At 34.4% G+C, this 11,231-nt stretch overlaps 1 protein-coding gene across 2 annotated transcripts in view; it reads left to right on the forward strand.

The window, feature by feature from the left end:
• Window positions 1-269: 269 nt before the first annotated feature.
• LOC107703631 (sorting nexin-2) overlaps window positions 270-11,231 on the forward strand; it is a 17,878-nt gene continuing 6,916 nt past the window's right edge. For both annotated transcript variants that reach the window (XM_016506337.1, XM_016506336.1), the window contains exons 1-9: window positions 270-475; window positions 1,944-2,049; window positions 3,102-3,238; window positions 4,450-4,519; window positions 6,078-6,121; window positions 6,204-6,345; window positions 6,437-6,515; window positions 7,563-7,638; window positions 11,003-11,116. In XM_016506337.1, the coding sequence (XP_016361823.1) occupies window positions 290-475; window positions 1,944-2,049; window positions 3,102-3,238; window positions 4,450-4,519; window positions 6,078-6,121; window positions 6,204-6,345; window positions 6,437-6,515; window positions 7,563-7,638; window positions 11,003-11,116 (954 nt within the window). In that variant the 5' untranslated portion in view covers window positions 270-289. The remainder of the gene's footprint in view (window positions 476-1,943; window positions 2,050-3,101; window positions 3,239-4,449; window positions 4,520-6,077; window positions 6,122-6,203; window positions 6,346-6,436; window positions 6,516-7,562; window positions 7,639-11,002; window positions 11,117-11,231) is intronic.

Consider the following 11,231-nt stretch of genomic DNA (forward strand, 5'->3'; position numbering starts at 1 on the left):
AAGGATAGTAATACTAGTAAATTTTGACCTTGTGGGGACATTTTTGAGGTCCCCATGAGGAAACAAGCTTATAAATCATACAGAATGAGTTTTTTTGAGAAAGTAAAAATGCACAAAGTTTCCTGTAAGGGGTAGGTTTAGGGGTAGGGTTGGTGTAGGGCAATAACACATACAGTTTGTACAGTCTAAAAACCATTACGGCTATGGAATGTCCCCATAAAACATGGAAACACAACATGTGTGTGTGTGTGTGTGTGTGTGTGTGTGTTCTGCGCTGTGAGGGCGGAGCATGAGCTGCATGAAGCGCCTCTGTCACGAGACTCGGTCACATGACAGGCTTCGCCGCACACTCGCGGTGTGTCTGAGGTTGAGCCGGCGGTTGTTGTTGAAGATGTCGGAGGAGAGGGATGCTGCAGCGCTGTCGGGCTCCGCGCAGACGGAGGGTGAGGAGGATCTGTTCGTCAGCGCGATGGAGGTGAGACAAAGCTGCGCGCTACGGTCCCCTTCACCGACCACCGCAGCGGATCGACACGCCCTTCTGCTCACACTCTCTAATCACAAATCAATATTCATAATCAGCCAAACATCAGCGGCGTATTTCCACCTGATTCTGACAGATTTCATTGAATTACGAGAGTAGAGATGCGAGCGCGCATGCGCAGCAGGGCTCTCCGCACATCAACACTGCGTCGCGTCAGCGCAGACATCATCTGTTTACATTAGATTCATTTTCAGCAATTGATAACTAAAATGATAACGCGAGGAAGCCAAAGTTAGAGTAAAACTCATGAGAATGGCTATAAACCTAATATAGCTTCTCACCAACGAAAGAAGAGTTAATTTACAAAAACAGATAACTGCGTTTTTAAAAATGTTTTAATTGTGCATTCCAATTAATCTCAATCACACTGCAGTTGGGTTATTTTGATTAAGTAAAATTAACAAATACAGCTAACTAACACAATAAAAACATGATAACATAATAAAAAACATGATTTTTGAAAATAAAAAACTGAGTTATCTGTTTTTGCAAATATACTCTTAAAATAATTTTAGCGTTATTTTGACATTTGCCCAAGTATGTCATATGTTTTTATTATAAAGAAATACAGCATTATGGTTTTGGTGTGGAACACCAATGTTTTGTTTAAATATGCAAATAAGGCATTATCTCATTAAATATGCATCAATTTGAATGCATGTCCAGCACATACATCTGAAGATTGGATGAATAACCCAAATTCATAATTCACTTAAATGTGTTTTGGATGATTTCTTTCCACTAAACTGAAAGAAGAGACGTGATATTGAAGCAAAATAGAGCCAGCACATGCTTTTGTGAAATGAACTCATATCTGCTGATGTGATGCTGGGCTCTTTTACAGCCCATCAGCGGACTCTGAGACCCTTCGCACTATTCCCTGTGCTTCTGGTCATGAGTCTGTCCTGTGAGAGAAACTGTGTGAACATTAACTTTAATGAGCTGCTGGAGTGTGTGACGAGAAGAGAGCGAGCGTCACAGTAACCGATCTAACACTCAGCAACATCTACATGGCTGGATTAGTTTCTGTAGATCTACTGAAGAAAGTTGGACGCAAAGTACAAAAGAAAACATTCCGTTACAAAGCTTGTAATAATTATATATATTATTATTAAAATAATTGAAATTCTATTATTATATAATATTTAATATAATATTATAGATCGGGGATTATTGCTTTAATATTATTGTTTCACTTGAGCTGAAGTGTGAGGAGGCGTGTCACTTCCTTCTTTTTTTAAGAGTGAAACTTACAGTCTTATTAGAGTAATATTGTTAGAGTTAGATTATTTACAGTTTTGGGATGTCCTGATGTGGTTCTCCTGTGGCCTGTTTAGTGTTGTTTAGTCTCTGCTGAAAGCTGACAGAATGCTGAGCGCTCGCGGTGTGTTTTCTCTCTCAGTCTCCAGAAGCGGCTCGTCTGTCTGCAGAGGACATCAGCCCCAGCTCTAACGGACCCAAAGCCGAGCCCATGCTGCTGGACGACGACCCCGACGACCTCTTCGCTGGTCTGTGATTCTAGAATCGGGTTTGATTATAACGCGTTCTCAGAGTCTGTAGATGTTACAATCCGTCTCCGATCCAGTAATGAGCTATTTACATATTCAGAACGTGGAGCTTCAGGATTGGATAGTTTTGAGAATGCTCTGTTTCTATTGGCTCACAGCAGAACAGTGATGTCACATATACTGCTGTTCAGATGTTTGTGGTCAGTGCGATATATATATTTTTTAATGAAAGAAATGAATACTTTTATTTGTCATTGATGCATTAAACTGATCAAAGGTGACAGTAGGCATTTATAATGTTACAAAATGTTTCTCTTTCAAATAAATACTGTTCTTTTGAACTTTCTATTCATCTTTGAATCCTTAAAAAAAGATATGAAGCAGCACAACTGTTTTCCATATTGATAAATCTGTGTGTGTGTGTGTGTGTGTGTGTATATATATTTAGATATATATTAGTGCTGTCAAACGATTAATCACGATTAATCGCATCTATTTATATATACTTAATAAATATACACAGAACACATACATATGTGAATAAAAACTTATTTTGGATGCGATTAATCACAATTAATAATCTATCTATCTACTTTGTGTTTTTTATTTTTTACTCTTAGCCCTACTTTTAATTATATATTATATATTATATATATATATATTTAATTGATAATAATAATCAGAAATGTTTGTTGAGCAGCAGCATATTATACTGATTTCTGAAGATCACGTGACACTGAAGACTGGAGTAATGATGCTGAAAATACAGCTGCGCATCACAGAAATACATTACAGTTTAACACATATTCACATAGAAAACAGTTATTGTAAATTATAATAATATTTCACATTTTTACTGCATTTTTGATCAAATAAATGCAGCCTTGCTGAGCAGAAGAGCCTTCTTTCAGAAACATTAAAAATCTCACCGACCCCAACCTTTTGAACTGCATAGTAAATGGCATACTGCATTTAGTTAGTAATGAACTGAAGTGAGAGTTTTCTGAAGTGTATGCATGATTTTCTCAGCAGTGTTTGTGTAACTCTTTCAGAAGCGACGGAGGAAGTGTCTCTAGACAGTCCAGAGCGTCAGCCGATCCTGTCAGACGGCCCGTCTCCCGTCATCACGCCTGTGACACCTGTGATGATCAGCTCCAGAGCAGACGTGTTCGACCGCTCGCCGGACCAGGTGAAGCACGCTCTACTCTCATCTAGGCCTGTCAATAATCAATATATACACTTATCACACAATACATGCACAGGACCTCATTTTTGGTGGCGGAGTATATCGCACATTATATTTACTTAAAAATGAATGTCGGCATGTTTTGTACGTTCCACTTGCGCCTGTGTCTTCTGCAGCTTCTCGAACAGAACGCAGTGTATCATGAGCTGCTCGTTCACATTTAAAAAATGCTTCTACGAGCAAAGTTTCATCTGCAGATATGATCTTGTTTAGAGATCTGACGCACATCTGAGTGCTGAGTAGTGCTTGTGTTTCTCAGCAATAGTGTGCATCCTTCACTTACAGAGAAAAGAAGGGCAGGGACAAATCTTTGCACTTTTTGTTATAAAATGTTTATGTAGTATTTATTCAGGTTTTTTAAGGTATCTAATATTTTGATACTTAATTTGCATGATCTAAATATTCTTAAAAATTAAAAGCTTGTTGTCATTTGGAAGTGTGTAGGCCTTCTTGCGTTATTACGCTGTTAGATTATGATTATATATTTAGTGGCATAAAACGGTCTTTAAAATGAGAATAATATCGCTTATTGCAATTATTTCTGGAGCAATATATCGCACAACAAAAAGTTGTTATGGTGACCGGTCTACTAGTGATCTCGTTCTCAGAGATCATGCGGTTTGACTCACAGAACCACATTTGTGACCAGTGCTGGCGAAATGAGTCACAATGAGCACATTTTCAAAAATTCTCTATTGATTTTTCTATTCATTCTCTATTGAATGCCCTTCACAAAGATGCATGATTTGTTGGAATCGGAAAATGACTGAGCTACATCTGTTTGAAGTCAATTAAGAGAAAAACTGATTTTTCTGAAGATTTCAAAGCTTTTGTCTTTCTTTTCCGCCGCTATAATCATTACTGGATTAATAATCAAAATACAGCTGTTTTTTATTGCATCTTTGTTGTTATAAACAAGAACCGATGCAACAACAAAAAAAAGAACAAATATAAGAAAGAAAAAAGTATGCACTGCAAAAAATGATTCTCTTGCTTAGTGTTTTTGTCTTGTGTTCTAGTATAAATATCAACATTCTTGAATCAAGATGCCTCACTTCAGACAGAACAGATTATGTTTGCGTGAATACTTCAATATGTTTAGCCTGCTGTAAATCACATATGTTTCTCACGTTCACTGGACTCTTCCTCTCTAGGATGAAGATGAAGAGGAAAACAGGGACACGTTTGACATCCAGATCTCGGTTTCTGACCCTGAGAAAGTTGGTAAGGTGTTTGAGGACGAGCTGTGAATCCATAGAGCTTTTCAGATGTTATCAGGAGCAGGATTCGCTCTGAGCTGCAACACCGGAAATACATTACACTCTCTCTGTGTTTCTAGTTTTAATGTTTGTGACACCTCATACTCACTGCTAGAAAAACTCAACGTTAAACACGTCTACAGTCGCTCATTTAGGGAGCATTCGTCCTTTTTCTAAAAACAAACCAGTGTTTTTGGTGAGAAATCAGTTTCTGTGTTGACATGTTTTGCCTCAGAATATCTAATTGTATTTGTTTTATATATATGTATACACTGCCGGTCAAAAGTTTGGGATCAGTGAGACTTGTAATGTGTTTAAAGAAGTCTCTTCTGCTCATCAAGGCTGCATTTATTTGATCAAAAATACAGAAAAAAACAGTAATCTTGCAAAATGTTATTAGAATATAAAACAACGATTTCTGTTTTAATATCCTTTAAAATATAATTTATTTCTGTGATGCAGCGCTGAATTTCCATCATCATTACTCCAGTATAACGTGTCACATGATCTTCAGAAATCATTCTAATATGCTGATTTATTATTAGAATTATCAATGTTGCAACAGTTGTGTTTTTTGGAAACTGATACTTTTTTCAGGATTCTTTGATGAATAAAAAGTTAAAAAGAACAGCATTTATTCAAAATATAAATCTTTGCTATCACTTCTTATCAATTTAACACATCCTCGCTGAATAAAAGTTTTAATTTCTTTAAAAAAAAAAGAAAGAATATAAATGTACAGACCCCAAACTTTTGAACAGTAGTGTATATTGCTAGAAAAGATTTCTATTTTAAATAAACGCTCTTCTTTTGAACTTTTTATTCATCAAAGAATCCTGAAAAAAAGTATCACAGCTTCCAAACAAATATGAAGCAGCAACAGTTTCCAGCTCTGATAATAAATCAGCATATTAGAATGATTTCTGAAGATCATGTGACACTGAAGACTGGAGTTATGATGCTTTGCATCACAGGAATAAATTAGATTTTAATGTATATTAAAATAGAAAAACGTTATTTTACATCATAATAATATTTCACAATATACATCTTTTTCCTGTATCTTTGATGAAATAAATGCAGCTTTGATGAGCAGAAGAGACTCCTGTAAAAAACATTACAAATCCTTCTGATCCCAAACTTTTGAATAGTAGTGTGTATATATATATATAATTTTATATTTATTTACTTATTTATTTTATATGTGTCATGGGAATTGGTATTTATTTATTTACTCATATACTGTGTGTGTGTGTGTGTGTATATATATACAATTTTTATCAATATTAATGAATAAATTTTTATGTGTGTGTGTGTGTGTGTGTATATATATATATACATTTATTTATTTATTTATATATTTTTTTCATATTTATCTTTATTTATTTATTTGTTTGTTTTTTATTTATATATACTTTATTTTATATGATTTATTTATTTATATATTAAGATTTACCACAGTTTCTTGTGTATTTGTGCACACATGTCGATTCTGATTGTGATTAATTTCTTTGTTTTTCTAGGTGACGGCATGAATGCGTACATGGTCTATAAAGTGTTGACCAAAGTAAGAAAAGCTTTAGGTTCTGGTCTGAGATGTTGTGGATCTCCTGGAGGACGTGTGTGACTCTCTTTCTCTGTGTTTGCAGACCAGTCTGTCTATATTCAGCAGAGACGAGGTCTGCGTCAAGAGGCGCTTCAGTGATTTTCTGGGCTTGCACAGTAAATTAGCCTCCAAGTACATGCACATGGGCTACATCGTTCCTCCTGCGCCTGAGAAGAGCATTGTGGGTAAGTCCGTGCACGAATGATCAGAGACGTGATCTGATGGCGTCAGATCAATGATGAGCTTGTGGTGTGTATGTCTGTGTGTGTGTTTCAGGAATGACGAAGGTCAAAGTGGGGAAAGAGGATCTGTCATCAGTGGAGTTTGTAGAGAAGAGAAGATCTGCTTTGGAAAGGTATTAAGACTAATTAATTTAAGTGAGATGAGTCGATCTGCACTGTTTTATAAAAGTTCATGTGTGAATAAAATATTATTTGTAGCTCCACCCATTCAATAATCTTAATACTCTTTGTGCTTTGTTACTTTTGTTATGAAACAAAGTCTCAGCTTTCAAATTCTTTCAGTTTCATCACTAAATTCAAGCAATAAATGTGTTTTTGTGGCTCTTTAATGTGTGGCGACCAACACATTACACGAGTTACACTGCAAAAATGATTCTCTTACTTCGTGTTTGTGTCTTGTTTTCTAGTATAAATATCTAAACATTCTTGAATCAAGATGAATTTACTGTACGAGTAAAATGATTTAAGATATTAAAGTCTTGTTTTCTAAAAAAAATCATCAAAATTGTGTTAGTTTTTGCTTCAAACGAGCAAAAATATCTGCTAATGGGGCAAGAAAAATAATCTTAATTCAAAGGCTAAACAAGATTATTTTTATTGCCTCATTGGCAGATATTTTTGCTCGTTTTAAGCAAAAACTAACACATTTTTTAACATTTTTTTTACAGAAAACAAGACGTAATATCTTAAGTCATTTTACTTGTACAGTAAATTCATCCTGATTCAAGAATTTCTAGATATTTATACTAGAAAACAAGACAAAAACACTAAGCAAGAGAATAATTTTTTGCAGTGTATGAATCGAATCGATACCCAGGCCTAGTTGGCTCCCTGTGAATCTCTGTTTTCTGTTCGGCTGATGCGCTGGAAAGATCACTCGTGTTCTGCTCTTTTGTGGCTAAAAGGTTAAGCAAGAAATATTAGATAAATAATTTTGGAGGTTTGCTGCTGTCCTGCCGTTCTCTCCGCCGCTGATCGCTGCTGCGCTCCTGGTTTTGCACAAACTGATGAATCGAATAAAAATTACAGTTAAGTGAAGCGCTGACATTTCTGTGCCCTTTTTATCCGGCCGCAGACTGACGTGAAGGTCAGCGGCTCGGCTGTAGACTTCATCTGGTTCAGAACTGGATGCTGATGGGAGATGTGTGTTTGTGTTGCAGGTATCTGCTGAGGACCGTCAAACACCCAGCGCTGCTCAAAGACCCCGATGTCCTGCAGTTTCTGGAGAGTTCAGAGGTACCGTCGCCGTTTCTGTAAACCATAGACATCTTTTATATGGGCTCATCATTATCAGGATTTTACTCCCATCTGAATAAGCTACATCAGTAATTTTCCCCATTCTGTCTGTAGTTTACAGCATTTCGTACCTTTAATAAATTTGCATTAACAATAACTAGAGGTAACAGCTACTATTGACAATGTGGTAAAATTTCTACTGTTTCTTGTGGGTATAATTATGGAAGCTCATTTCCGCCACGGGATGAAAAAATTCAAAGAGGTAATTGCAATTTTCTTGCAATTTTGAGAAAGTTTCTCAGAATTGTGAGATATAAACCCTGTATTACCAGAAGTCAACTCTGAATTGAGAAATACATTCAGAACTGAGAGATTAAAACTCTCTGAATTTCAAGAAATAAACTTAAAATGGGAAGAAATAAACTCAGAATTAGAAAATATAAACTCAGAATTACAAGAAATAAACTGAATTAAGATATAAACTAAGAAATACTATAAATAAACTCAGAATTACAAGAATTAAACTCAGAATTGAGAAATAAACTCAGAATTACAAGAAATAATCTCTGAATTGATAAATAAACTCAGAATTAAGATATAAACTCAGAATTGATAAATAAACTCAGAATTACAAGAAATAAACTATGAATTGAGAAATAAACTCAGAATTGAGAAATAAACTCAGAAATACAAGAAATAAACTCAGAATTGATAAATAAACTGAATTGGGAAATAAACTCAGAAATACAAGAAATAAATTCAGAATTGATAAATAAAATCAGAATTACAAAAATAAACTCTGAATTGAGAAATAAACTCAGAATTGGGATATAAACTCAGAATTACAAGAAATAAACTCAGAATTGATATATAAACTAACAAAATACAAGAAATAAACTCAGAATTGAGAAATAAACTCAGAATTACAAGAAATAAACTCAGAATTGAGAAATAAACGGATAATTGAGATATAAACTCAAAATTACAAGAAATAAACTCAGAATTGAGAAATAAACTCTGAACTGGGAAATAAACTCAGAATTGAGACATAAACTCAGAAATACAATAAATAAACTTAGAATTACAAGAAATAAACTCTGAATTGAGAAATAAACTCAGAATTGCAAGAAATAAACTCCGAATTGAGAAATAAACTCAGAATTACAAAAATAAACTCTGAATTGAGAAATAAACTCAGAATTGAGTTATAAACTCAGAATTACAAGAAATAAACTCAGAATTAAGATATAAACTCAGAATTGAGAAATAAACTCAGAATTGGGATATAAACTCAGAATTGAGATATAAACGCAGAATTACAAGAACTAAACTCAGAATTAAGATATAAACTCAGAACTGAGAAATAAACTGAATTGGGAAATAAACTCAGAATTGACAAATAAACTCAGAATTTAGAAATAAACTCAGAATTGACAAATAAACTCAGAATTTAGAAATAAACTCAGAATTGACAAATAAACTCAGAATTTAGAAATAAACTCAGAATTGACAAATAAACTCAGAATTTAGAAATAAACTCAGAATTGAGATATAAACGCAGAATTACAAGAACTAAACTCAGAATTAAGATATAAACTCAGAACTGAGAAATAAACTGAATTGGGAAATAAACTCAGAATTGAGATATAAACTCAGAAATAAAAAAATAAACTCAGAATTGAGAAATAAACTCAGAATTGAGAAATAAACTCAGAATTACAAGAAATAAACTCAGAATTGACAAATAAACTCAGAATTTAGAAATAAACTCAGAATTGAGATATAAAGTCTGAATTGAGATATAAACTCAGAATTGAGAAGTAAACTCAGAATTGGGATATAAACTCAGAATTGAGATATAAACTCAGAATTACAAGAACTAAACTCAGAATTAAGATATAAACTCAGAACTGAGAAATAAACTGAATTGGAAATAAACTCAGAATTGAGATATAAACTCAGAATTACAAGAACTAAACTCAGAATTAAGATATAAACTCAGAACTGAGAAATAAACTGAATTGGAAATAAACTCAGAATTGAGATATAAACTCAGAATTACAAGAACTAAACTCAGAATTAAGATATAAACTCAGAACTGAGAAATAAACTGAATTGGAAATAAACTCAGAATTGAGATATAAACTCAGAAATACAAGAAATAAACTTAGAATTGACAAATAAACTCAGAATTTAGAAATAAACTCAGAATTGAGATATAAAATCTGAATTGAGATATAAAGCCTGAATTGAGATATAAACTCAGAATTGAGAAATAAACTCAGAATTACAAGAACTAAACTCAGAATTAAGATATAAACTCAGAATTGAGAAATAAACTGAATTGGAAATAAACTCAGAATTGAGATTTAAACTCAGAAATACAAGAAATAAACTCAGAATTGACAAATAAACTCAGAATTTAGAAATAAACTCAGAATTGAGATATAAAGTCTGAATTGAGAAATAAAGTCTGAATTGAGAAATAAACTCAGATTTGACATATAAACTCAGAATTACAAGAAATAAACTCAGAATTGAGATATAAACTCAGAATTGCAAGAAATAATCTTAGAATTACCAGATATGAACTTAACATTTTGAGAAAAAAAGTCTTAAAAAATGTTTAAAAAGTTGCAATTCCTTTTTTTTGTTTTTGTATTGTGCTTCAGAAACAAAAAGTCAGAATTCTCAAGAAATAAACTCTGAACTGCCAGAATTGTGAGGTATGAATTGTGAGGTATAAGCTTGCAATTGCAAGGGAAAAAAAGTCACAGTTAGCATTTTTTGTTTTATTCCTCGGCGGAAACCAGTTTTCATCTAAATGTGGTTTCCTGGTGCTTCTCTTGAATGTATAATGAAAAAACACTGCATGTAGATGTTTCAGAATCAATTAACTTGACATCAGATTATACATGAAGCGGAACAATCGTGTTTTCTGTGCATTATATTACGTACAGCGCTCATAAAGTCAGCTGTGTTAATAACATCACACTGTAGATCATTTCCTGAATAACACACTGAACAGATACAATGAATCTCTGCTCCTCCAGTCTGATTTTCTCTTTATAGGCCCAGAAGTGGCTTTGGCGTGAGTGCCGAGAGTGTCTGTATTAAGTATGTATAATGGAAGACTGCAGCAATTGTAAAGGGCTAAACGCTCGGGCCGATTGAAAGCTATTTTTGCCCGCGGGCCCTCTGAGAGTTTTCCAGGGTGAAATGTATTAAATTGGACCGGCATTGAAATGTATGGGACTGGAGAAAATCCCAGTGCGCTGCGGGAGGAGAAACGCTCCCCGCGGGACGGGTCTGAGCCGCGGCCTGTTAACCGGTTTGTTTGCCCTTATTTGTCATTTTATTCCAGCTGCCGCGAGCGGTTAGCACACAGGCGCTGAGTGGGGCCGGAATATTGAGGATGGTAAACAAAGCGGCCGACGCTGTCAACAAAATGACAATCAAGATGAATGAATCGGATGCGGTAAGGCTCTGATTTTTGGACTTGAATAATGAGACGATTTAATGAGCTGCTCTCTGGCTCCAGTCCTAAGGTGTGTGTGTGTGTGAGTGTGTGTGTGTGAGTGTGAGTGTGAGTG

The sequence above is a fragment of the Sinocyclocheilus anshuiensis genome, unplaced genomic scaffold (genome assembly GCF_001515605.1).
Source record: "Sinocyclocheilus anshuiensis isolate Anshui unplaced genomic scaffold, SAMN03320099.WGS_v1.1 scaffold1324, whole genome shotgun sequence".
Taxonomy (NCBI): domain Eukaryota; kingdom Metazoa; phylum Chordata; class Actinopteri; order Cypriniformes; family Cyprinidae; genus Sinocyclocheilus; species Sinocyclocheilus anshuiensis.